The sequence below is a fragment of the Haemorhous mexicanus genome, chromosome Z (genome assembly GCF_027477595.1).
Source record: "Haemorhous mexicanus isolate bHaeMex1 chromosome Z, bHaeMex1.pri, whole genome shotgun sequence".
NCBI classification, from domain to species: domain Eukaryota; kingdom Metazoa; phylum Chordata; class Aves; order Passeriformes; family Fringillidae; genus Haemorhous; species Haemorhous mexicanus.
Genome location: NC_082381.1, coordinates 78,227,961 through 78,255,884, shown reverse-complemented (window position 1 = coordinate 78,255,884; position 27,924 = coordinate 78,227,961). Strand labels below are relative to the sequence as shown.

Sequence of the window (27,924 nt, the reverse complement as noted above, 5' to 3'; positions counted from 1 at the left end):
TCTGATACCATATATTTAGAGACCTTCTGAAAGTTGACAGATTATTTAGAGATTTATTTTAAAATCTATTTTATCTACTGCTGTTATTATAACCATTGATCTGAAAATATTTTTTTCCAAGTGATTATCTCCAACTTACCTCTATGTATATATAATTATATGTCTTTTCTGCCAGCTGTATGAAAACCGCAAATAGCGACAAAACTGGTTTTGTGCTGAAGAATGTGCACTCTGACCACACAACAATTACAGAGAATGTGGCCAGCACAACTGCAAGCACTCTGTAAAACCATGGTCGGAGAAGGCACTCCCAGTACCACTCTGGAAAAAACAAACACACAGACATATCTGAAACAGGTTAATGAAAATTACACAACCAGAAACAGAACTCCCTCACAAAAGGCTTCAAAGTTTGCTGTTGCTTTATTGCAACACATAACTGCTACCCAAATTTGTAAATAAAATTGAAGCTTATGGCCAGGAGCATAAATTAGTACCTGATAGCTCTTCCGTTACATAAATACATTAATATTCCGGACATGCTTCCCTCTGCTGCAGCTGAACTTTTTGCATAAAACAATTGGTTCTTCTTACAGAATGGTATCAGTTATGCTTTATCATACTCAAAAGCGGCATGATAGCACTTACCAACAGTTGGTGTGTAGAAATACTGAATAATTTTATTTTCTGGTTCCTGGGAATGAAAGGTATGAACAAACTGTCGAGTTGCACTGCTTTCATTTTTTGCCACATCTTCCAGGTAAAATGCTTGCTCTAAAAGAATTTGCCACTGGACCTGTGTACGACGATGTCTCTGCACTGAATAGATTACCTACAATAAATTCCAAGAAATTAGGGTTTCAAGGTACTTGTTTCAAAAAATGGCAGAAAATCTTTGCAAAATCCCTTGAAAATATGTGCATTGCAGAACTGCAAAGACCGTATCTTCAAAAAAAGCAGGTAGGTAATTCTCTAAAATACATAAATCATGGAAGTACTACATACACAGTTACTGAGTTTTGCAGCTCTTTCATCACAAACCATCTGTAGCAGTTAAATCCTACTTTTCCTACCACTTTATTTTTGCATCTCGGTAAATATTAAGCTTTTACTATAATTTCTTTTTCAGAATGCACTGTCAGTCAACCATTACAAGGCTTATTCACAGACAGCTATAACACTATCAAGATACAAGAAGAACACCTTTTACACATCCAGAACTTTGATCACTTAGCATATTAATTGTCTGTGCTTTCTCTCACCAAGAAAAGTTTCTGTTAAGTAGCTTAAATCCATTGTACTCAACAGCCCAGAAGAAGTGCATTCAAAATCTTTGACCAGCATTTACTCTCACTACAACAGCATAAGTGAGGCACTCTCCCATCTATTAATATACCTGCTTGTGAAGTTTAGCCAAACTTTTTTCACTGGGATAAGTGTTCTGTCTTTCATCAAAATCTTCATAATCATCCATGTTCCTACCCATTCTTTCCTGGTACTCAGTAGGGCACTGGAAGGAAAAGGGAAAATTAACCAGGAGACAAAAGAGTAGCAAGCAGCTTTTGCTAATTATTTGTAAAAGTTTGGGGCATTTCATGCAACTGAAAAGCTCACTCTAAGCATACATTTTTCTCTCTTTCTACAATGCTATGTCAAAATACATCTGATAATTCCATATGTCATAAGAAAATATTTCACAAACAATTTCAACTCAGTCTCAACAGAAACTCAGAAGATGTCTACTTGAGATTTTATAATAAGAGCAAAAGAAAATAATGTACAAGTATTCAGTATGTGCAGGAAGCACCTCCTCCCAATTGAATAATTATGGTTGAAGATGAGCAATTGGTTACCTTTTTCAGTATAGTATCAACACATTTCCTCAAGGGGTGGTTATATTTGATACTTTCGCTTACTTTACGGACTTCCTGTTGAGAGAAAAAATAACAGAGTAGCTTAAGAATTAAAAATTTTTTACATTAACTATAAATTTTTACTGGTTCATTAGAGTTACAGCCCTCCCAACACTCAGCCATCGAAGCTTAAAAAAATACAGCCTCCTAAAAGCCATAGTTTTACTAAATATCTCAAAAAGTAAGTGAAGTATTTGTAAAGAACACTTAATGTATTTTTTTTTAAAGAACAGCGGTGTACAAATATGCAACCATAAAAATGCATGGAGTATTGGTTTCTATGCATGAAGGCTGAAATTGAAAAGACTTTCTTGTTTAAGTTACAGATAAAAAGAACATAAAGAGTAAGTCACAGTGACTGACTCAGGGCACAGACCACCACTTTAGGAAGCCAGTTCCAGTGTAAGACTAACCACCACCCTTGTGGTAAGGAACTGCTTCCTAATGTCCAGACCGGACCTCTCTGGACACAGCTCTGAACTATCCCCAGGCATCCCCTGTCACTGGCTACCAGGGAAAAGAGATCAGCATCTCCCTCTCCAGGCTTCTAAACACTGCTCTTAGTAATTTGCTTCAGCTTTTGGTCAGCTCTGAAGTGGTCGGACAGCTGCATCAAATGACTGTTGTTGGCCCCCTCCAGTGGAAATAGTCTACCTGTTTTAAGTGCTATCCTGGTAAAAAAGGGTTGTCATTGCTTATTTTCTATTAAGTTTTGTAGTTATGTCCCACTTAGATGTTTTTAACTATTTTAGCAGTTTCTTCAAAATGCTGAATGAAGAATGAACAGATGAATGAAGATTCTATTAATGTTATGTGATTAAGAGTCTATTTGTGTTATGTGTCAGTACAAATAACACATAAGATGAATTTCCACCCTATCCTACAACAGTTCACACGTATTATTCCAAGCCATGGTATCCCAGCAGAAGAACCAGGAATAGCTATTCAAAGGGCTAGATTTCCATTCTGTTAGTGAACTACATTAGAGCCTACTGCTCAATGATATTTAGCAATGGTCTCAAAAGAAACTTTGAAAGAAACAATTATCTATATATTCTCTTCTCAAAGAGCATGTAATTGTGGCCCCACAATTTGGAAACTCTTCTCAAGATTCCAGAAACACACTGGGAGCAGAGCATAAAAGAACTACACAATTTTAACACTAGTGAAACATCTATACACTACCTATTCAAGCTCACTCTGAAATTTTATTTGTTAGTGACCAGTACTACTCCAAAAGTGTCACTAAAAGAACAGACTCATCAAATAATGGTTATCAAGCTGCTATGACTTTTAAGTTAATCACAGCAAGGACTATTTCTGTTTTGACTTTTGCATAGGATCAAGTGTTATCAAGTAGCACACTATGATAATTTGCTCAGTTTACAGATATTTTACAGTAAGCTCATGCTACAAGTGACCAACACCAATGAATTCAGGCACAACTAACAGCCGCCTTCACTTTTTTCCACAGGGAAAGCTAGTTACTTACCTCCATAATATCCTCTAAATTCTCCTCCGCATCTGCTTTCTCAGTCATCAGTTTGGCAGCTTTGAAGTAAGTCTTCATCAGTAGATAACCCCTCTTGGCCCCATTCCAGTGAGAACGAGGGATTTCCACCAAGCCATAACCCAAAAGCAACACAAGAAGGAATAGACCCCATGTGTTTGCAGCAGCTATTCCAATAGTCTGAAGCTGGTTCCTAGGGAAACAAAACAGTATAAAAAATCCAAACAAACAACATCCTCCTATCTTGGCTGCAAGAAACCAGTCTTGTATAAGTACCAATATGGCTTTCAAGTGTACAGGAACAGACTCGGTATCACCTAGATTTTTGCCTGGAGCCAGTCTGCTGCTTGGCCATATTTAAAGCCACCACAATTTTCCTGTATCTCCTGTTCTACCCACTATGGATGGCAGATAAGAACTGGTTTGTTTGTTCTCAAAGAAACTGCTCTCCTAAAAGAATATGTTCCCTTAGGAAATAACATGAACTTACCAAACCTACTGATAGTAAGGTCAAAATAGCATAATGGCAGTCATTGTAAAATACAAACTCAGAACCCAAGATCTGTATTCAGAATATTGTGTTCAGAAATTTGTATTCAGATTGAATTTCTATTCCATCTGGTATGGAAGACTATAAGCAATTTATAGATGTCAATTAATTAAACTCTCCTTTTCACCTTTAAGGTCTACAGTATTCAGATGCACTACCAGGAAATACTGATTTTTTGAAATATGTTGTTCTGAAAACATTGGAAGTTTCTGCACTAACTTTGCAAATGTGTTTGTATGGAAAAAAAGCACCATTGCAAATACAAGAGGATTCCTCTGCTGTACCTATCAAAATCAGGAAAACAAACCCCAAATTTCTATAAATAGTGAAAAAAGCCCCTTTCATAAAAAAAGTTAGCATAATTTTCTAACTGACTAGCAAAATATCATGACTTAAACTAGTTTTTTCAGAAAGAACAATTTCATCCACAGAAGAAATTATCTATGACAATTCTGTAAGAACTCATGGAAGTGTTTACAACCTTATTCTTACCATTGTAAATTGAAGTTTGGGTTTACAGCCACATATATTAGAAATGCTCCAAAAATCAGCAAGTAAGTGCCATAATAGATGGCATTTTCAATCAAAGCAGTTTTAATCTTTCCAGTGATGGAGAACCCTCCGGATCTAGCATATGACTGCATAAAAGGTAGTAGAATCCTAGGAGAAAAGGAAACAAAACAAAACCACATCAGACAATTAAAAAAAAACAAAACAAAAAAAAAACCAACAAAACAAAAAACCCACCAACCCCCACCAAAAAAATCTCCCAAACACCCAAACCACCAACCTCCCCAAAAGAGAACTTTAGCAGTGTCAGGTTACTGAGGCAGGGGTGTTAAAGTTTTAAGTCTCCCAAGCTTCTAAGAAATTAGCTACTTAGATGTTTTTATTCTAGATGTACCTGTCTGATGGCAAACCTTACACAAGCTGCAGATAAAAACAATACAGTTAGCTTTGCTATGAAAATCTGTGATAAATAAGAATGAACTACCAACCCTGATATCCTTGAAGCTACAAAAATAATTATCTGATAACAGGTTGATCAGAAACCGCACAAAGCACAGACAACCCAAAACACCATATACAAATCTTTTTTCTCTAGCTGTATCTAAAGCATAAAAATTATGCTTTGTGCAACATATCTGATAAAACCAACTAATTTACAATATTACTTAGAAACCACCCAAATTATTAATGGAATTATTTTGTTATCTGGTTGCCTATAACCCATTTATTTCAGACAACCTATCCATAAACAGCTACACATGAAAATTGCTTAGTTTCAACTACAAAAGTGAACCAAGGATAAATGGCTGCCACCTGAAAGTTGCTTCCATAGAAGCAAGTGAAAAAAAAGAGTATGACTAAATTATTATAGTATTATTACCGAAATTTCACTACTAGGAAATAATATGCAATTTAAAAGCTCTTTTCCATACTGATTGATACACATTTTTAAAGAATGCTATGACTGTTAAGATGGTCCATTCAAAAACTGTATCATACTCTTTGCCATATTATTTTGCCTTACTTACCACGTTAAAAACTGAGATGTCCAATACACAACACGCCAGAAAATTGGCATAATTCCATCAGGAATATAACTCCAGGGTTTGAAACATTTTTGCTTGCTGTTACAATGTAAAGACTATTGTTAGTTGTAGAGCCCCGAGTATAAAAACGCAACTTCTATAAATTCCTATCTAGAAAGTTCTTTGAAAAGAACATAGAAGTAGTACAATATTATTGAAGTACATAGTCAACAATCAACCGTCTCCCAAATAAATAAACTGAAGAATCACTAGAAATATTTATCGTTTTCCTAACCACAAATAATGAACAGGACATCTTTCTTAGAGAAAAAAACCCAGAAGCTCCAAGACTGAAGAGGACTATTCAAGAAAGCATTTTAAGATTACAATTTTTGGTTTTCAGTAGTAATTATTTCATGCACAGAAAGATCACTTGTTTAAACAGAGAAGCATTAAATTTTAGTTAGTGCAGGTTTTTTAAAAATATTTAGGCACATCATCATCTAGAGCACTTAGTCATGCAAAGAACTTATTAGTTGTTTCTTCTGCCACCCAGCTGGATTAAGTCAGTCATATAAATTTTGATTCAATAAGCCAATACTCTTCTGCCAAATAATGTTCACTACAGAAGACAGAAAAGTCCTATGAGCCCTTTAAAGAAAACTAAAAAAAAAAAGAACAAAGGAAAGGTGTCCATCTAAACTAAGGCAGTTTGTTTTTTATCCATACACCTGTCTGGGTAATGAAGCAAGGGTGAGTCAAGGGGCAATAAAGTCAACTTAGATGAGATTACCTAATGAGAAGTAATTGGTATTTTCCAGGGTCAAACTAGTTAAGCCTGAGTCGTAAGTTTTTATGTGCACAGCCTAAATATTTTCAAAACTATCAACTTAAGATAGAATGATAGGTAGTATGACTAAAGGTTTCAGCACCGCTCCTATGAGAGCTGCCGAAACCTCTATGCCAGGCTGAGAGAGCAGGGGTTGTTCAGCCTGGAGAAGAGAAGGTGCCAGGGAGACCTTAGAGCACCTTCCAGTACCTAAAGGGGGTTTATAAAAAGAAAGGAAATTGACTTTTTATATGGGCAAAGTAACATGACAAGGGGCAATGGTTTTCAACTGACAGAGGGCAGGTTTAAATTAGAGATTTGGAAAAAATTCTTTACTGTGGTGGTGGTGAGGCACTGGCACAGGTTGCCCAGAGAAGCTTTGGATGTCCCATCCTGACAGTGTTCAAGGACAGGTTGGATGGAGCAACCCGGCCTAGTGAAAGATGTCTCTGCTTCTGGAAGATGATTGGAACTGGATAATATTTAAGGTCCCTTCCCACCCAAACCAATCAACTCTGTGATTCTAAGAAAAAAAGTTTGTCTGAAGCTACAGATAAATTGAAAGGTTACTGAATAGTTTTCAAATTGTGTATATAATTAAATAGGTTTAATTAACATCCACTGGGTGGTCTTAAGTATAGGGTGCCATATTGTGTGACTATCATTTCACCATTCTTTCAGGCCCCTCTTTGGGGCAGCAAGACTGGCAAGACTTTGCACAGACATATTAGCTGGTATCTTAAAGGCTCAGATCATTTTACAGATAACTACACTGCTCACATCAATAATGTGGGGAAACAGCCAGTGTAGGCTAATGGATGAGCAGCCACAGAAAGAGCCCACGTTAGTCTACTTCTTCATGGTTAGGGATTAACTGCAATTACCATATATAAGTAATTATAAGAAGCAATTAGATATGCCCCCGACATATAAGACAAGCAGCTGATTTCATTCATATGGTATAAATTAACGGTATAAAATTAGATTTTAAGGTTTAAAGTCTTTAAGATTGTAAAGGACAAGCATTCATCAAAGCCTCTCCTCATAACCAGGATTGCTCAAAAAGCTTAGTCCTATTGCTTTAACAAAAAAAAAAAAAAAGGAACTCTAGTGACATTAAAAAAGAATAGTTGGGTAACCACCTAGAACTACTACATAATTACTATGTAATTATCCCCAGCAGATAAAGATACACCTTTCATCACCTTTTCCCTCACTGTCCTGTGTATTTACAAAGTTCAAAATTTGCATCACACAGAAAATACTTATTCATCAGTGTTAAAAACACAATATGCTATCAATTAAAAAAAGAAAATCATAAAATACAGTCTAAAGAAAAAAACATGTAGTTCATACCTTGGAGCAAGAGTAACATAAGAGCCATTACTTTCTGCAGGACTGGAGTTAACCGCAAGTTTGCATCGATTATAAATAGTCTAAAAGACAATTTATTTTATATCAGTGACCAAAGAGGTATAATACTTATTTAAAAGTAATAAGTCTTATTTTAAAGACATTTCCTGTACTCCAGGTTTACATTTGGAATTAATTATACCAATAAACATTCAAATCAACATGTAATCAGCAGTCAAGTAAGTAAAACGCTGAAAGTGTCCTTACGCTGCCTAAACAGATGAAAAAAATTGTTACAAACAAATAATGAAATTTTAAAATAGATTTGCTATCTGATGAGACCAACAAAAAAATAAAATTAATTATGAACACAAAGCATTGCCATGTTTAATTTATTAAGATACTAGATGGAAGATTTATTTGGTATTTCTACAACATGGTCTCCTGCAGTCACAAGTTTAGAGAAATACCATAAACATTTGATGCAATTAAGGAGGAAGTCCTGTCCGTTTCTTACCGTACTAACATCCAGAGGCAGTATGAACACAATCAGGAAGCAGAGATACCAAGCCAATAATGTTGCTATGATCACCAGCCTATGCTGTTTCTTGAAGTCTCCATACCGGTGAAGTAGGAATAAGGCCAGGAAAAAGACAAACACTATCTCGAGGCCCAACGCTGCACCACTCATTATTAAATGTTGGCCCCAGCCACACCACACTCACTTGGGAAAGCAGATCAGAACTACAAGACAAAAAGACGTTTAATTACATTAAAATCTCTGGAAGATATTTACATGGAAGAGTTGTTCTATGGACACTTTTAAAAATATTAACAAACTTTTCACACTTCATGTGACCAGGATTCTTATCAGACAAAACCAAAGACTTTCAGCAAGGTGCCCTGAAGTCCTCTGAAGAAACCAAAACATATCATCACAATACTGTAGTTTCCAGCTACATATTAGGACAACTCCTGTTCATCACCATGATGTACAACAGATTCAGGAGACAAATCTCTGTCCTTAAATAGACTACTAGCCCAACTTTAGGTCCAGGACAACTTTCAAGATGAAAATCTATTCTGCTCTTTTTTTCTCCTTTGAGAAGCAATCAACTAATTTTAAAAAAGGGTTAAATGTTTAAATAAAATATTTCTGGATAGTTAATGAACAACATTTTAATGGAGTGTACCTCAAATACATATTTAAAATCTATACATAAGAGTTAATAGAGCATAAAAACACAGCAAAGAATGTGTTAGTCTATTTGTAATGCACCTCTTTGAGGTTTGAAATTTCAAGAATTTCAATTCACCTTCCTACTCCTCCGGTGCTATTCAGAGAAACAAGGGTTTCAATTAATTTGGTATAGGTTGCCACGATGTATTTTTGCTTTGCTTGTCCTTCTGTGTTTAATTACTCTGTTACAGTCAGGACTACTCTAATAAAGTTCATATAGTTTCATACAGACAAGCTATGACACAGAGGGACAGTGTGCTGCACAAACCCACTACAGAAAATTTCACTGACTTGTTACATTTTTATTTAAACTACTTCAGACCTTTTTAATAAGCAGCATTTTATCAAAGGCATTTTATGCATTATTAAAAAAAAGAAAAAAAAGTTTATTACTGTGGCCAATTTGACTTGTCTCTCCATCAAGACTAACATTTCGCTGATTTGATTTAAGTGAAATAGTTTTTGCTATGACTTTGCTGTTAAGACTTTCAGTACTTTCATTTTCCTGGAGATTTAAAAGAAATGCTATTAACTGAAATACCCCTCTACTTACTTTTAAATCTCTTTAGAACTTGGTAAAGTGAACCATTTCTTTTACTAATTTCTCAGTCAACTGCTTAAGCAAATCTATTAAGCTTCAGGGCACTATGCAGGGAAAACTCTCTTATTTACACTAAAAAAATTCTACAGTTTGTGATGCCATTACTACCTTGAGGACACAAACAAACAATTATTCTGTGACTCTTTTTTTCTCCCCAACGAGTTACCTTCCTGTTTCTAGTCAAAGATTCACACACTTCTTCTTTTCTGCCTTTCATCATAAGTGTTTATGAAACTATCAACACTTCCATTAGGACAAATCACCCCCTTACTATCTCTCTATTCCCTATTCTAGCTAAATAATTTGTATATTAAAAACTCAGGATATCTCACCTATTTCTCAATCACTTATTCAAAGCAAGTCCTTGACTGCTCTACTGTACCATTATTGTTTCCTCAGAAAAGCCTTTTAAATTTACAGTGTAGCAGCCAATTCCACAGAAGCAAAAATAAAATAACAATTATGAATCAGCTCCATTAAGGCACTGCTACTGGCATGCAGCTTTTCATGCCCATTACAGCCACACCTTTTCCTATGTAAACAAAAAAATTATACAGATACACTTCATTAGTCACAAAGTTTTATTACAGTTACACCTAAAAAGCTTCTATCAAAACAGAAGGTAAAAAGTTTTTGTGCAAGATGCTGCACTCAACTACTATCATGAGGGTACTTCCAAAAGTATTATAAGAATGTATTGAATATGCTAAAATAAAGAAGGAATTGATTCCTACCACAACTTAACTCACTTTCAAAGACAGAAGTGACTTTGCAGTTATCAGTAAACTACATCTTTATGTTCTTCTCTGGTTCCTATTTTAATCTCAAAACACAAAAGGAAAGACCTGTTTTTTCAAAAGACTGAGACTAATAACAGAGTTGTTTTGAATTAGTGTATACATATTTTCAAAATAACAGTTAAAAATTTTAGATATAAACTATTTAAAACCAGCTCTCCACATAGAAAGATTAAATGGAAGAAAATCGACAAAGTGAGAAATGCAATGCTTGAGAGGAGCTCTTCTGGTGAACTAAGTCCAACTCAACAGTGCAGACATATCTAGGACCTGTGCTACTAGAATCAGGCCTTAAAATACATTACTGCAGGCTATAAAGCCATGCCTTCCTGAGGAAAGCAGCACTTGCCACTGAACCTGGCTGTTAGCTCAAAGAAAGGTAAGCTTCTTACCTATCATCCTGTTTCATCACTTTATTTAGACAGCCACTTCACTATTGGCATACGGCTACCTAGTATCAGCTGACTGAAATTCCAGAATCACTAAAAAAATGTTGCCTTGAAATAGCCACTTCAGGAGAGCTCTCTCGTACTGTACAACCTTCAATGGCTTAGAAGATGCTCCTATTAAAGCAATGACAAAGTAACAAGAGCCCTCACCGTGAATGGTGAGGGAAGTATTTATGGGTATACTCAGTTTCTGAACAACCAGGCAACTACAGATTAATACAAATAAGATTAAAAGCTGAAACTCTGGCACAATAAGTGCAACTTAACTAATAAAATATAAGGACACGCTCTTGTGCTAGCTTAGGATTTTCCTGCTTCTTTTCAGACACAGACAAAATCAGCTAAGTTTTTAATTTTACCCAGCTACTAATACTGCATGCATCATAAAGGGCTAAGTTCAGGCTTAATTCCCTTTATATGACAGACTCCCTGCTATCAATAGTATTAAATTACCCTGCCAACCTAAGAGTAACTGCCCTCACATCTACATTACAAATGAACTAACTACTCTGCCTGGTACAGAAATCTCAAGTTACTAAATGAAACAGTAGAGGGTGAAAAACCCCACACTTTCTTAGAGCCTTAATACAGCACCAAATTTAACAAAGACACCCCAGTACTATATTCTTAAAGAAGGGCTAGAAAGAGTAAAGCATACCTGTGAAGGATTCTGCCAGTCTCCCAGCAAATGCCTAAGGAGGCCTGAAGAGATGTTAAACACTGCTGCACATGCCTATACTAAAAAGAATAAATAGGAATAGGATGTTTCCTTCACAAATTCAGCTTTCTTAAGGCCTCCAAATTCTTTCCTTCCAGGAAACACAACACTACTTCTCTATCCTGTATTTCTGTGGTTGATTGCTCCTGCTTAACACAGGAACAAAACTCTGCTCAGCTGTACCCATTTCCCCACCTTGCAAGTTTCCAAATCTTTAAGGTATTTTGATTTACACTACCACTTTCAGAAAGACCTGAGATCTCTGGTAGTTTTGTGCCTTCTATAGTTTTAATTACCGTACAATTTCATTAGGGAAACTCTGAAAACCATTAAAGTTTTTGACAAGGGAATGGCCTCCTTAGCCACAACAGTAGCTCTTCCCAGCTTTCTTTCCCAAGAAAAAACATCCTAAGGAACGATCAAAGTCCTACTAAGAAATACATAAGATTATAAACTGATCCTCTTGTATACAGAAGGTCTATCAGTCATTACTTAGATAGATTTGATTACTTCAACTATTTGTCCTTGACAAACTGATGCTGTCTTTTACTCACCTATTTTATTCTATGTACTTACAAATAGCTTTAGCACCAGAATTTTTTTTCAGGAATTCAAGAAGAAGAAGAATCTGCCAATCTGTAGCTCTGCCTGTCCTTCAAACATTACTAATAAAGATAGCCACCATGTTTCTGGTTTTCCTGTCTAGTACCTCAGACATTTCTGGAATACTAAAGACTTTTTTTTATTGTTCTTCAAGCATTCTCAGGTAGATATCGAACAAATTTGAAAAAGCTGCATTTCTAGACATTTTGGATATTTCAGCTGAAACACTTGAAAAACAACTTACTTTGTATTTTTAAAGATCATAACTACATCTGTCTGAAGAAAATCTGTCACCAAAAATGCTGCCAAACTATGAAAGGGATTATCAGAGACAGTCAGCAACAGAACTGAGAGCCTTAACATCCAAAAAAAACATATCTGGGCAACAGCATCTGCCACCTCAAGCTGAATTCCCAGCTCACCTACAAGTACAAAAGCTGCTATCTCCAGCAATATGTCAATGGCCAGCTCAATGATGACCTTCTGCCTTTCTGTCAGAGAATAATCTGCTAGTTCTTATTATATATTCTTATTACCAGCACACTTCACTTGGCAAAAAAACCCAGTGTTTGGTTTCTGAAGCCTGCCCTCCTCAGCAGAATTATGCTGCTAAGAATCATAAAGAAAGACTTCACTCTACAGACATGTAGTAGTAGATTACAGCTTTTAGTACTGACAGAACTGCCCCACACTGAGAATCCTTGATACTTCCATCTTAAAACAAGAAAATGGGCTAACTTACATTTCAGAACTCATACAGAGAGAAGAACAAGAGGCAAAGAAACAACACAAGTAGTACCTTCAGCTATTTCCGTATTCAAGTCTGCATAGTGTGTTGTGGGGATTTATTTTAGGTCGGTTTCAGGTTTAGGGGATGGGTGGCATCGTGGGTTTTGTTTGGGTTTTTTTATTTGGTTGGTTTGGGTTTTTCCATTTACTTTATAATTACACACTGGCCCTTACAGTCTGGGGGAAATAGTAAGTATTTATAAACAGAAAACAAAGAGGTGCTTTATGTCTGTACAGTGAGAAAGCTATCTAAAGAAAGAAAATAGCCACAAACTGCCCAAGAAAACCAGAGAAATTATCTGATTGCACTGTTTGAGAGAAACAACCTCTGAAATTAGTGAAGAAAGCAATTTGCATGGCTTTGCTCTTATAAGACACACTAGTCAGTCTATGTACTGACTGATACTTTATTAGTACCTGTCAGTACAACTGTTTTGTAATGAAGAAAAACTTTAAGTTGACTAAACACTTAATTTATATAGACCAATTTATATTTAATTGATAATAGTTCAATGTTTAGGGAAACAAGTTTTCTATCTTCTAATTGAAAAAAAATAAAATGCTGTGCTGATACCACCCAAAATACCAGTACTCTCCGATTTTGCAGACTAGGTCCTGCACAGTAGCACTAAATGCAAGACAAATGCTTGACCAAGGAACATTAAGATTTTTGCATTCCAATACAAGCAAGCTCATTTGCTTTACATGGTGCTGCCTTGTCCTCTACTAAAGGATCACAGAATCTTTAAGATTGCAAAAGATCTCCAAGATCATCAAGTCAAATTTTTAATATATTAAGTACCACAGAGCCTGAAGCTTTCAAACAGTTCAGGGAAGTATGCTGAAAACAACACATAGAAGAAAACTCACTTATCAGAGGAACTGAAATAGAATCAAATATAAGCACTGTACAGTTGCATGCAGAATCTAAAAAAAGAACAGAAAGAAATCACTATCTGGGCTACGAGACTAATGCACTCACACAAAACAGGTGTCAGCAAGGCTGTCACATGACTACTACCCAACATTGCATTCAGGCAAACAGACTGTTTGTTAATTTCCAGACTGTAAAAAATACTGGGATTTTCCACAAAACTATCTTTTGATTTCCCATACATTAATAAAGAAGAGTAACATTATTTGCAAAGAAAAAAGGGGCTGCAGAAAAGGTGAAATAAACTCAGCTTTTTTTTTTTAAACCAAAACTCCTCCTCTCTTTCGTCTGATTATCTGCTTAAATAATCTTTGAACAACTGTTCCGTGACTTAAGTTAAAAGCGGAGACGTTTAAAAGATACTTTTTTAAAGATTATATGGATGTTAATTTGAGTCACCTCATTCTCTGTATGTGACTAAAAGCTGTGCAGTCCTCGCTACGGGCTCCATTACCATCCTCAATTTTACAGGCACGTCTCTCCATCGTTATGCAGTAAACAAAGGACAGCATTTGCAAGCAAGTGGTTGACTAAGAGCAGGGCTGTAGGTGTGTTCAGACCTAGCTCTCCATCCTCACCAATTTCAAAACAAGCAGTTTGGGGGGGGTGGGGGGAAAGAAACGCAGGAAGAGCTGCATGTTGAAAGTCCCGCAGGCTGTGAAACACGGTGTGAAAAGACGGCGGGCTTTGAACAAGCACTGTGAGGGTCAGGACCAGCCACACACGGGCGGTTTCAGGTGTTCCCAGAGAAAACCTTCCACGGTGGAACGTGCCAGCGCTCCCCGGCGCCAGGCCTGTGCGGCACAGCACCGAGCTCCAGGGACACGGAACCAGCACCGCCCCGCGCTACGTGCTCGGGGTCCCTGACGGGAGGGCAATGCTCGGGATAAGAGCCTGGAAACGAACGGACCACCCTCGCCCACCACTGCCCCGCGACCATCCTTCCCTCCGCGCCCTTGCCACAGAGGACGCGCCCGGAGGCTGCCGCTTCCCAGCCGGCTCCCGTCTCCGCTCAAGAGAACGGCCCGGCCGTGACTCGGCACTGTGGCGCCGCTCCGCCCGGCCCCGCGTCCCGCCCGCCGCCGTCTCACCACGGCCGAGCCGCCGCTCAGCGTCGCGTCCCCCGCGGGGCTCCACCGCCCGCCATCCCGGCCAGCACCGGGCTCAGAGCGTGGCGCAAGGAGCGGCAGCCGCTCCCGGCTTCTTCCGCGTCGGAGCCGCCGCCATTCGCCGCCCGCCGCCGCCGGCCCGGCACGGCCCCGCCTCTGGGCGTGTACAGGACTGCAAACTACAGCTCCCGGCAGCCTCTGCGCCCTCCCTCGCGCTGCGTCTTCCGGCCGGCGCCGGGATGGCGCGGTGCTGAAAGGCGCGGGGCGCGCGGCGGCGCGCGTGGGCCTCCCAGCACCATGTACAGGTACGGGAGTGCCGGAGCACGGGAACACCGGGACGAGGGAACACCAGGATGCGGGGATGCGCCGGGACACGGGCGTACGAATACCGCTGCTGGGCTGCGCGGGAGCCGCGTGGCGCTGGGCTGCGCGGGAGCCCTCGCGGATCCCCTTGGGCGTCCCGGCTGCGCGGGGGTGGCTGAGGGGCTGCGTGGGAGAGCCCCGGGAACGGGTGTGAGACCGAGGAGCGGGAAGTAGCTCCTGGGCGTGGGAGTTGTGCCGGGATCAGACGTATGTGTGCGGTCCCGCGGGTGGTCCCGGGCGAGCGGGGGGTTCTTCCCTTGGGGCTGGCGGGGGTGCGGGATCCGCGGGATCCCTAGGCCGCCTCTCTCCCGGCCGCAGTTGGCGGCAGCCGCGGGGAGAGCTTCCCCCCACCTGCCCGGGCATCCCGTCCCGCTATCCGCGCTGCCTCCCCGCCGTGCGAGGGTTCTGCCCGGTGCTGTCGCGGCTGTGTCCGGGGTCGGTGGTGTTGGGAGGCTGCCGTATCCCGCCGCCTCCATTGGCCCTGCTCCCCGGTCCCCCGCCCGCCCCATCCGGGAGCGGGGCGCGCTCAATCCCTGGCGGGCTCTTCCCCAAAGTCTGCCAGACCGAGCACACGCCTGCGCTGTGGCCGCTGCTTGTGCTTCCAGCGCCCGCAGATCCCAGACTTAGTCGCCCTGCTTGTGGATGTGGAGTACGTGTGACTGAAATGCTTCAAGAATCCCCATCCTGTGTTTGGTGTCAGTCTGGCAGTACCCTCAGAGCCTCTGTGTTTTGCTGTGCCTGCAGAAAGCACCTCCAGGAGATCCCATCCTCTAGCACTAATGTTTCCACCAGCTTGGAATGGGACCCCGGCAAGACCTCGGAGCTTCTCTCGGGTATGGGAGTGTCAGCCCTTAAGAAAGACAAGCTGGGCAATGAAAACACACCGCAGGACCTGCTGGTGTCGTCGCCCTGTCTTCCTCCAAAAAGGCAGAAGGTGAAGGACAACGAAAAGGACTTTGTTATCGTGCGCCGGCCATGGCTGCTCCGAGAGGCAGAGTCAGGTACTGTCCCCCTGATCCAGGTGTGTTCAGACCTAGCTCTCCATCCTCACCAATTTCAAAACAAGCAGTTTGGGGCGGGGGAATGCTTGCCCTTTCGTAGAGATGGAGAGTGGGCATCACAAGTCCGCCCTGCTTTATTGTTTAGTTCTTTTGCTCTTACCCAGCAGAATGTCACTTTTAGATCTAGCGGCTTTCAGGCTTGGGATGATAAATTCTCTTTTATGTATGCCCTTAAGCAGGAGTGGTGTGTCTGGCTCCAGAATTGTGGCGTGTGAAAATGCATGGTTCTCTGCTGCCTAACGCTGTGCTGCCTAACACCCCTGTGTGTTTGTGCTGAGGGGTTGTGCTGCATGTCCTGTGCCTGTTTGCTCTTGTGTGTAGGACATAGGTGGCACTTTGGCCCGGCAGGGCTGTGTTGTGAATCAGTGTTTTAAGGTCGCTCAAAGAATCAGCAGCAAAGGTAGGTTTAATATCAAAGTAAAAGTGTGATAGAGTTTGTTGGCAACATTCACTCTAGTTACTAGCTGGTTAAAGAAGACAGAGAAAAAACAATGTAAAATCAATCAGTCTAAGACCAAAATCAATACAAAAATAACCTGTTTGAAGGCAGGAGGAGAAGGGTAAGTAAAGAGTGCAGGCTGAGGTGTGCCAGCACAGCTCCTGATGGAAACAAGCAACATGAGGGACTGTGCCAGACAGCTACAGGGTAAGCCATCAAAGGGTGGAAGCTTGCAGGCTGGAAAAGGAAAGAGCAGGTCTCTTGGACTCTTGAAAGGGGTGTTATAGAATACTGGGTTCCTTTCCCTGGTATCAAGTGTGGTTTTAGTCTGGATGAGTATGGGATGCAAAATAAATAAGCAGCTCTCCCCAGACATTATGCTGCCACACAGAAGGTGGAAATGCCTTCAGACATTGCTGTTTTTATACAAGATGCCGTGGTGGGTTAAAGGCAGCTGTTACTGAGCTCCACCATCCAGAAATCACCCACGTGAATCATGACACGTTCTGGAGCCCTGAGAGAAGCTGTGATTTGTACCACATTGTTTCACGTAATTCCTGGAATGGTGATTGCATGTATGTTTTAGGAAGCAATTTGTACTACCTGATTTTTTCTGTGTATGACACAGAAGCATGGCTTACCTTGAGCTCCCTTCTGGGACCCTTGCATGCACAGGAAGAGTGGGCATTTCAGCAGAGGGGGAAAAAACCCCCACAGAATCATATAAACATTAGACTACAAAGGCAGTAACTAAGATGCTCTTGTTCCCCAAGTGAGTATGTAAGTAGTGTCCATGGTTTTATTATGGATACAAAGTGACTATTATGGGAACATTTGCATTACGGGAACTGTAATGGAATATTGTATGCAAAGTGAATATTACAGGTAAAGAGGGTAAAAATACCATTCTGCAATGATGAGCTGCCAGGAGATGAATAGTGGGGCTGATGTCTGATGTAGGCTGATGTATAGCCTACAGATAAACCGTAGAGGGGCTTTTAACAACCAGACGCACAAGGCATCTGATCAGCAGGCAAAAATAAACCAGCTTTAACTAGAACGTGCTTTCCTCTTTCCCTGAAGGTATTTCTTTGGATGCACTTCCAGATGAATTGCTTCTGGCAATCTTTGCCTATTTGCCCCTAAAGGATTTACTGAAAGTTTCTATGATTTGCAAGAGATGGCATAGACTTTCGTAAGTACTATTTCTCTTCATTTAGTACTAAGGAAAATCTTTGTTTCCATAGACCATTAATTGCTCTGGTTCTCATCTTATTTTTACATATATAATTTAATTTAGACCATATGTAGGTATGTATAACCAAAAGATGCCTCACATGTTTTAACATTATTGTAGTCTCTGAAATAGCTTTCCCTTCTCTGCCTGTTTTGACACCAAAAAGCTTTGACCTGTTACCCATTTGAACTCACTAACAAATAAAATTCTATGTCCCAGATTTGATGAATCTCTCTGGCAGACTCTTGATTTGACTGGAGGGAATCTGCTGCCAGGAGTGCTTGGACAGTTGTTGCCTGCAGGTGTTACTGTATTCCGCTGCCCGAGATCTTGCATTGGGGATCCGTTGTTTAAAACAAACAAGTAAGGCTTTTCCTGCATGTTCTGGATCCTGAAACTCAAATATTGAGTCTGTGTGTTTTTGGTTTTAAGGTAATAGCAACCAGCAGCAGTGGTGGTGCTGTAGTCTGGAGTGTAGAAGAGCTGATCAGTGGTTAGGCATGTGTTAAAACAAGAGGATCTGCACTCACCTGTCAGTTATTTAAAACCAAGTTTGTGATTTTTTTTTTTTAATATCAAGCACCATAACGCCCTTGCAGTTTGTATCTTGTACAGGCCTGAATTATCATAATCTCCAGCATTTTTACATGGTACAGTCAAAAAAATAATTGAACTCCAGCAGGATAGACTTTCAGGTATTATGAGGAATCTGTAGAAATATTTTCTGCAAATTGTGCATGCTTTTAGTGTATGGGATATATTTGTGATGTGGGGAATTTATGGAGCAGATTTTAATGCAATTTTAGTAACCTTTCTCCTTTTTTTTTTTTTTTTTTTTGTTAGTCTTCTTAAAATTCAGCACCTGGATTTGTCAAACTGCACAGTGTCTGCTGCAGATCTCCACAGTATTCTTTGTCTGTGTGAAAAGCTGCAGAACCTCAGCTTGGAGGGTCTAGTGCTTTCTGACAGCATCATTAAGTGAGTGACATGTTTGGGAATATTCAGTAAAACCTTCTGTTTGGTGCCATCATTTTGTGTAGGCTAATGAAAGAATGCAGTGGAAAGTTGTTCATTGTGGGCATATTTTGAAAGGACCAGTTTAAGTTGGCCATTTAGTTTTGTGTTTTTTCCTCCCAGTTCCCCAGAGCAGCAGGAGGTTGGAGAAACTATTCACCTCTCTGTAGTTTATGTATCCATATTCCCACAGCTAAGCTGTACAGCAGAGCTACTTTTATTTTTCCATTTTTTTGCTCCCAAGAGAACTTTGTGTTTGGTGTGCAGGCTCTCAGTAGCTCTCTCACCAGGTATCCATTGTGCTTCTGCACTGCTGCTCACTTTTTTATTGAACTTACGAAGTCCTGGAAGATTACAGATTCTGTCAAGCAGATGAAGTGGTTTTTTGGTTCAGCTGCAAGGACACTAATGGGTGTGTAGTCAGCCTCCTGTTCCTTCACACCAGGGGATCATGGAGGTGCCACGGACCATAGGTCAGATGGCAGAGACTCTGGTTTTCTGATGCCTTCATCACTCCACAGAGGGGGACCAGAATACAAATAAACCAGTATAGTTTGGCTTTTTAAACTATCAGTAGTAACAGTTAAAACTATCAGAAAATTGTGTACTAATCAGACAGTAATGATGGAATTCTATTGCCTTTTGAACAAATGTGCATACTGAGTGTTCCAGGTTTTGCTAACTCCATGTGTACTCTAGTCTTTCAAACAAATGCATTCAGGGGTTGTGCTTTGGACATGGATTTTGTCCTGGAATAACCTCCATCTTGCAGAGGGGTGACATCAGAAATTAGATGGTTGCTTTGTCTTTTGTAGAACTGTAGTAATTTCTGATAAGCTGTGATGTATGTTTATTGGCATACAACAGGAGAAGATGAAAAGAAACCATTTCCTTGTAAACTTAGTTGTTTATAAATATGCAGACTTGTCAGCAGTGTCAAGTACATAGACAAGTATCCCTTTCAGTGTTGTGCCTTGATGCAGCAAGTACAGAGTTTAGGCCCTTAGTGACTCAGGTTAGTCAGCTGATTAAAGATGCAGTGCTTCATGTTTAATGACCAATTCCCTGTCCAGGAAATTAGGTCTTAAAAATAGTCACATCCTAGCAAAGCAAGCAATGTTCCAGCATTTAAGTTTTATCAGATTTTTCCTTTTTCTTCTCTCTACAGGAGCATTGCTAGAAATCCCAGTTTGATACGACTAAATCTCTGTGGCTGCTCAGGGTTTTCTGCAGAAGCCTTGGAGCTGATGTTGAGCAGTTGTTCTATGTAAGACAAAAGCAGGTTTTGCTATTCCTGAAACAAATTATTTAATTTTTTCCTTGGCCATCCCAGTTACTCTTGTATCTATTTTTTTTTTTTTTTTTAATGTGCCTGGTTTTGGTCCTAAATGCCTTACAGTTGATTATTAGCTGAATCATCAGGTAATTTCTTTCCATCAAGCTATTTTCTTCTTTAGTAACAAATATGTACTTTAGTCATTTTTCATTAGTTTTCTGAATCATCTTCTTGAGTGGGTAAACTCAATTCATCTTCCTTTGATATCATGTAAATTTGATTTTCTTTATGAAAATAGTATGTGATTCTCACAAAGACCAAGTGTGTGTTTTGGAACTGCAAAGTGGAGTTCCAGAGCTCCCTTTGCAATCAGAGTATACAGCATTAGTAGCAGAGAACACTGTGCTTTTCCGTGGTAGAATGATCCTTCCAGTAACCTTCTAGTTTATGAAGGGCTGTATTTAGATTGACAGTTCCAGTGATTAAACCATCTGCTGGCAGAACGTCACTGAACTGGACCCCAGTGAATTTGGGATTTATATCCCAGTCTTTCTGCTGACTTCCTGTGACCTGCAGGGCAATGTACATAATCATTCCTTCTGCAAAAGCATGTTTTTTAATCAAATTGCAAGTTAGTGGGCAGCCAAAGCCTTAATCTTTCTGTTGCTTGGTCTGATTACTCTGATCATGAGCTCTTCAGGGGATGGCAGTCTGTGCAGTGCACAGTGAATACCAGATGGCAAATCTGATCCTAGGAATGCTAGTGGCAATTTCACTGTTTTTTCATTTTATGTAGAGAGTGCCAGCTAAATGCTCTAGTTGTGCATTCACTGTGTCTCTGTCCCTTGGTTACAGCTACAACACCTGCACACAGGACAATACTTTGTCCCAGCCCCATGGTGACAGGCTATAGGTAATCAAGCACGTAAAGAGAGTTGAGCTCACAGCATGAGCAGTGTTTATATAAAACTATGAATTATTTTATGCTAATTAGGATTAATTGGTCATCTGACCAATGCTAATAATGGATGGTAGTTTTTCCTCTCAATGTGACCATCTGTTCATTTGTAACAGATTCAGGTCACAAACCCAATGAAAAGACAGTGTCTCCTTGTGGCAGTTCCTGGAGAGAGCCTTTACTTCCTAAGCCATTACTGAATCATTCCAGTTGAAAGTGGCTTTGGGAAGTCACTTTAACTCCTTTCCCAGACCAGTGTCTAAAATTAGCACTGTCCACGTGGATGAGGATGTTCTCTGGTTGGATCTTGAAAATCTCCAGAGACAGGTTTGACTGGGTAACCTGCTCTGTTCATTAGTGGTTAATTACTGAAATACTAGAATTTCTAGTCATGAATACAGTAAGTTGGCGGATGGCATGTTACAAGTATTTGCTTTAAAAGTATCAACTGTAATAGAAAATACCAGAACTTGAACTGCGTTTCAGCCATTCTTGTTAACAACTCTGTCTGTGTGTAGGCTGGAGGAGCTGAACTTGTCCTGGTGTGAATTCACAGCCACTCATGTCAAAGCAGCTGTCAATCACGTTACTTCAAAGATTACCCAGTTAAATTTAAGTGGATACAGAGAGAATCTACAAATAGCAGGTAAACAGCAGTGTGACAAACCTTTATCCCACTATGGGATGAAGCAGTAGGCTTCACATTTTCTTCTGCTTGGCATTCAATCTTTGTATAGAAGAGTCATGTACTAACAGTAACTTTTGTGCTCTGTATAGTTTGAAGTTCTTGCTGTCAGAGACTCTTACTCATAGTTTTAGCTCAGGCATGAAGGGCGAGATGATTTTTCTTCTTAATTTAGGAACAGTCAAGTGAAAACTAATTTCTTCTTCAGCTGAATGCTTCTTCACTTCACTTGTGAATTAAGTTTTGGAAGCACAACTTTGTGTGCTATGAATTAGCTCCAGGAACAGTATCTGGAAGGCTTTCTTAAGGCTTCTGCTATTGTGTCTGCTGAAAATGTCTTCTAAAAGAAAGCAGTCATGGTATGTGCTTGAGTTTCAGACTGACATCCAGATATGAGTTAATTAAATTGTCTTAGCAATCAACATTTAACCACTTATTTGCTACTAGTTCTAGGAAGAAAAGTTTTATTAAGTGGAGGGTTATAGAAAATGCAGGTAAGTTAAGATTTGTGGGAGGGTACATCAAAATGAACAAGAGGATAGCTAAAGGGTGAAAGTCCTTTTGTGGTAAAGAGAATTTAATTTTTGCAATGAGTGAATATGACAGTAGGGCATTGGATGGCGTGCCAGGAGGTGACCTCTCATTTCTGTTTAAATATCACAGAGACCCCCCCCATGCATTCCTTTTGTGGGGAAACAGGCAAATCTTATCTCAGCCCCAAACTCGTAAACAAAGATGCTACATAATCTTCTCCACATCAGGAATTTGAACCTTGGGTCCTCTGACTGAACCATGTGAGAACCTTGGGTCCTCTGACTGAACCATCAGAGACCATGTGCTGACCTCTTCTGTTTTTCAGACACTTTCTCTGAGTGACTTTACTCTGTTTCAGTGCAATTTATCAGGCATAAGATTTGAATAGTACATTAATCATCATAATTAAGGTATTGTTTTGTTTAGTTTCTGCACATGAATTCTGAAATAACATTCTATTGCATGTTGTTGGGCACCTTGCAACAGCTTTTAGGTAATATCTGAACTACAGCTGATTCCGTGCTACTTGCAGACAATGAAAGAAAGTAAAAAATTTACAGTTTAAATCAGAAAAAACATAACTTTTTGTCATAAGAATTTTTTGTGGGTAAAAGTGGAGATGCCTAAAGGATTTGGTGCTCTGAAAGGATATTTGATGTGTGGAGAATTTTCAGTATTTTTCCACTTCATGTAGGTATTTCAGGCAGCTCACCTTTACTCTGTTTCCAGTAGATTTCACAAAAATATCATTTGAATTATTGTCTTCCTAAGTTGATGGTTGATGCAACTGACTTCTAGGGATAATTTGCTGAACTAAATATATCTGTTTTGCTGAGGGTTAAAAGAAGTCCATGTAAGGTATCTTCATAGGCAGACTGCTCTAACTCTTAATCTTTTAGTTTAAAAATTGTGCTTCGGTTGTGGGGTTCCAGTAAAAAACATATGAATGAACGTGTGTGGACATCAGCAGGCTGTGTAAAGCACGTCCATGTTGTTACTGAAAGAGGGACTGACTCTGTGTGACCTCTTTTCAGATGTGAAAACACTGGTGGAGAGATGTCCTTTGCTTGTCCATTTAGATCTCAGGTAAGAAGACCTTTGCAGCCAGTCCTTAAATCCTTGTGGTTCAGGGGATTAACACTGAGGAAAGGTTGTGTAGGTAGCACTGCACATCCAGAAAATACTATTCAAGCTAAACCTACAAAAGATTTGCTATTTGGCATGACCTAATCTGGAGCAGGTAAGTAACTGAAGATGTCTTGTTACCCCAGCATAAATGTCAGGTATCTACAGGATTTGTTAACTAACAAGAGATGGTAATTGAAAGGTTTGGAATGGAAGGAGGTATTTAGATGCCTACAGTTCATTAGCCTAGCATCCTAGAGAGGGTTTATCTCTAATACTAATTTGTTACTTGGCCATATAACTGTTAAAAAAGGTATGTTTTGGTTTTGACCTAGTAAGTTACAGTATTTTGAAATCTATGGAGAACTTGCTATTTATGGCACAAGTTCTGCTGCAGAGTAACTGCGTGAAGAGAAACTTTGGCTTCACTTGCCCCTTTGCATGCACAGCACATACATGAGAGATGGGTCGCTTCCATAGTCAGTGAAAGCATACTTTGGTGGTAGAAAAAATTGATATTCAGTGAATTCCTCTGGTTGAATATTCAAAATAGCAAATTTACTGCTACTGTGTACTTAAAACTTTCTTTAATGTGTTCTCTGTACAGTGACAGCATGATGTTAAAGCCTGAGTGCTTCCAGTATTTTAAACAACTTGTGTTCCTACAACACCTGTGCCTTAGCCGATGTTACCAGATATCACCTGCTGCCTTAGTGTAAGTAACCTCTAATTAGCTTTGGTTTGCTGTTCATGCAGAGGTTGAATTAATTTAAATTTGCTTTATTTTAGGTTTAGAATTGCAAATATTGTTTCAAAAAACTTAATGGTGAGGAATTGGGAATAAAACTGAGATAAAATAACCCGTCCATTAGAACCTGTACCCTTTGAGAATCCACACTGGAATGAAGCTGAGACAATCTTTCAGTGGTGGCAGTCTGTACTCATGGAACTGGCTGCTCTGTGCTTGCCTTGTGTCTTCTGTTAGTGGCATTATACCAGTGGTACTCATTGCTGGCATGGGAGGTTGCAGTCCTGCCAGTGACCAGTATTGATGTCAGTCACAGACTTGTGAGTGTGGAGGAAGGTTTGGAGCAGCTGGCAGAGTTGACAGTACTGGCTGGGGTAGTAAGCTGTGTATATTTTCTTTAGTGTGCACCTTTACCAGTTACTGATTGTGATTCAAATATGGCTTAGAGTGACTTGTTCATGAGGGCCTTCTGCCTTTTATTAGTAAAGAAGCTTTCAATCCCAGTACTTTCAGGAAAGTAAGGAAGGAAGGAAGTCACTAACAACAAGAAAAAAGGTTGAGAGGAACAGGGCTATTGAAGATGAGGATCTGAAGAACCTTTGCTGTGGCAGCATGTGCCTCAGCCTTTTGATTTTGTCCAGTACTTGCTTGTAGGATACACAGTTCAGATGATGATTGGGAAAGTGTAAAGCAATCAAGAAGCTGGGTTTGGCTACTCACCAAAATATTGCTACAAATTGGGGATTGATTGATGGTGCTCAGGGGCTTGTATCCTCTGAGCCACATCCTGGAACTTCATCTGTGCCATTTACTTCACTTGTTCTAGATTTTTAAGTCCAAGGATATGAAAGGGGAAGAATCAGTTTGTTTTCAGTCTGTGAGAGAGACTAACAAAAAAGTATTTTATTAATCCAGTTTGCTCAAGTATCAGTGCTGAGTACTAGTTTCAATTAAATAAGTGCTTAAGTCATTTACCCTCTTCTAAAAAAGTTGTAAAAATGGAGTTCTGTAGCTTGGGTACAGGCTGAAAAATGCCAAAAAATGTTTTTAGTTTCAAGGTTAACTTCCTGTCTCTCTCTTTCTAGAGAGCTTGGTGAAATTCGAACACTGAAGACTCTTCAGGTATTTGGAATAGTGACTGATAGCTCCCTGCAGCTCCTTGAGGAAGCACTACCCGACATGAAGATCAATGGTTCACACTTTACCAGCATTGCAAGGCCAACTGTTGGCAATAAAAAGAGCCATGAGATTTGGGGCATCAAATGCAGATTGACACTGAGAAATCCTAGTTTCTTGTGATCGAGTGCAATGCACTTGATGCCATGGACACAAGCTCCTTAGGGAAAAAAAAGTGCTGGAGCACCTTTTATCATAGTACTGTTACTGTCTAACTTGGTTTTACACCCTAATGTTGTTTCTTAATATTTTATATCAATTTTTTGTTCTTGAAGCCTTTAGAAATTTGATGGTCTGTGAGCAATTACAGAATATTTCTTTCAGCCTTTCTTTTTTACAGGGGATCTTTGAAAAAAAATATGAAACAAATCACCGGCAAGTGATTTGATAAGTACAAATCAAATACTTACATTGATAAGTCATGTCAGCCTCTAGCAACTATCTGCAGCTTCTGGAACAGCTTGCAGAGGTGCCAGATATCTTTGTAAGGTTTATTAAGGAGTTTGTGGAATTCAAACTGAATACTTCGATATTAAATCTATTCAACTACATAACTGAAAAAAGGTACCACGGGATGAATGAATCAAGCTTGAAAACAGTAAATTGGGGATATCTACACAGAAGCAGCTAAGAGCTCAATACCTTACAAGTTAAGCAGCATAGAGGAGCTATAGCGAAGTTTTCATTTAGGGGGCCACAGAGGAAACTTTTGTCTTTAGTATCCTTCGTTTTTAGCCAAATACAGTCTGAGAAGCCTGTTCAAAATTAACATCTGTAAAAATAGATGCTGGTTATCCATTATTTCATGTTGTGGTCCTGGGTTTTCTGATTACATATTACAGAAACTAAATGTAGCTTCTGTGAGCCTGATTGTAGATAAAACTTTCTCTAAGATCTTTCAAGTGCAACTGATATAGTGGTAGAAGTTTTGCAGCAGGAGGCCTCAAGGAGTTCTAGATATGACCAAAAACCAGAACCTGGGACTGCTGTGTAAGAATGCTAAAAGGGAGAGATGCTTTGGTGCTATCAAGAGACATAAATTTCTTTTTTGTATTAGTTTGTTTGTAGTACCACTTCGCTTCTTGTATTTGTATCACTAACCACTATTGTGTAGTGTTGTTTTTAATTTTAAAGTCATAGGAGAAGCTAAGTAACTGTCCAAAAAGAAAAAAAACCAAATAAAGGATAGGGACAGGTAATGATTTTAAATGAACCTTTCATTTGCATGTATTATCAGGGTCCTTCCTCATGCATAAGCCTAGAATGTTCCAGCAGGTGTTTTAGCTGATAATTCCTAGGGCAAAACTTGGACCCTCTGTAGAACATAAACATGCTGCTGTTTTTCCCATGAATGCAGTAAGCAAGCAGCTGAATTTATTCATGGATGTTTTTAAGAGTAGCCAATATATTACTGTAGGCCTTTACATAGATACAGCTTTTCCTATTGCTTTCTTGAGAAAAAGCATTCAGGAATGAATACCTGGTAGTGCAGAAGAGATTATTTACTATGGAAAGATTGTATGAGTACTAGAATTTGGTATTTAACTTGACTTTCTAGAATATAGTAAATAAAGCATTATCTTTTTAACCTAAATTGGTTTGGTTTTTATTAAATTTAACAGTGTAAATAACAGGTGTTAATAATGAGCTTGTATCCCTTATGAAGGAGTAAATGGGAACACACCTTGTGAAAGTTGGAGGAGTGATAGGAAGTTGAGGGATACAGAATATTCTACCTCCTCAGTTTGCTGCCTTAGAATTATACCTTAAATTACTTCAAGAAGAAAAAGTAAATCTTTGCAGCACAGCATTACTGTAAATTCTTCGCCTTATGCACAGTGTAACTCCATGAAACTTCTCATGCCTTTAATAAAGATCTAAGAAATTCTTTTATTGTACAGAATGGCTGATGGAGAGTGCTTTCCCTGGTTTACCACCAACTTTGTGTCATGGGTCAAAAAGAAATTTCTCCAAGCAGTGGTGGTTGAAAGGACAGAGTGTTATCAAAAATTCTTTCAGCATTTATTAGACTATGCTTTAAAGCCCTGTGCAGGATTGGAACAGTATTAGGCCTTTAACTAGAAGGAAAAATTTTACGTAGCAGGTTCAGCGTTGGAAGGGGATCAGCATCACTGTTGCCTGTCTACTTAAGAGTTGTGATGACAGCTTTAATAGACATGAAAGCCCTTTGGATAAGGCACTCAACTGTCCCTTTCCTAAGGGTAGGAAATATGCTACTCTAAGGTAGGAAATACCATGATCAGTAGCCCTAAGCACTCCATAACAGAACCTGCTACATTGATTAGTCTCTGTAGTACACATAAATACATGAAGGCTCACAAACCATTAAAACAACCCAAAACAGTATGTGAGAAAGA

The 27,924-nt window shown here is 39.5% G+C and overlaps 2 protein-coding genes across 5 annotated transcripts in view; one reads left to right on the top strand and one right to left on the bottom strand.

Moving 5' to 3' along the window:
• Positions 1–15,053, bottom strand: part of LMBRD2 (LMBR1 domain containing 2) — a 32,922-nt gene extending 17,869 nt beyond the window's left edge. Inside the window, exons 1-11 of one of the 3 annotated variants that reach the window (XM_059874083.1) lie at positions 14,913–15,053; positions 13,758–13,814; positions 8,208–8,434; positions 7,694–7,773; positions 5,512–5,607; positions 4,466–4,633; positions 3,406–3,616; positions 1,854–1,928; positions 1,397–1,510; positions 649–832; positions 140–321 (exon numbers count right to left, since the gene is read on the bottom strand). In XM_059874083.1, the coding sequence (XP_059730066.1) occupies positions 140–321; positions 649–832; positions 1,397–1,510; positions 1,854–1,928; positions 3,406–3,616; positions 4,466–4,633; positions 5,512–5,607; positions 7,694–7,773; positions 8,208–8,381 (1,284 nt within the window). In that variant the 5' untranslated portion in view covers positions 8,382–8,434; positions 13,758–13,814; positions 14,913–15,053. Of the gene's footprint in view, positions 1–139; positions 322–648; positions 833–1,396; positions 1,511–1,853; positions 1,929–3,405; positions 3,617–4,465; positions 4,634–5,511; positions 5,608–7,693; positions 7,774–8,207; positions 8,435–11,435; positions 11,498–13,757; positions 13,815–14,912 lie in introns of those variants that run through there. The other 2 variants (XM_059874082.1, XM_059874084.1) reach the window with 2 other exon arrangements.
• Positions 15,054–15,095: 42 nt separating this feature from the next.
• Positions 15,096–27,449, top strand: SKP2 (S-phase kinase associated protein 2). Of its 2 annotated transcripts, XM_059874087.1 has the most exons (10): positions 15,096–15,235; positions 16,038–16,294; positions 17,877–17,988; positions 18,250–18,393; positions 18,874–19,008; positions 20,213–20,311; positions 21,797–21,924; positions 23,532–23,583; positions 24,230–24,337; positions 25,456–27,449. In XM_059874087.1, exons 1-10 carry the CDS (start codon positions 15,228–15,230, stop codon positions 25,667–25,669), a joined length of 1,257 nt encoding a protein of 418 aa, XP_059730070.1. In that variant the 5' UTR covers positions 15,096–15,227; the 3' UTR covers positions 25,670–27,449. The 2 variants fall into 2 exon arrangements, with proteins under 2 accessions (XP_059730070.1, XP_059730069.1); XM_059874086.1 differs by lacking the exon at positions 15,096–15,235 and having other exon boundaries at positions 15,958–16,294.
• The last annotated feature ends 475 nt before the right edge of the window (positions 27,450–27,924 follow it).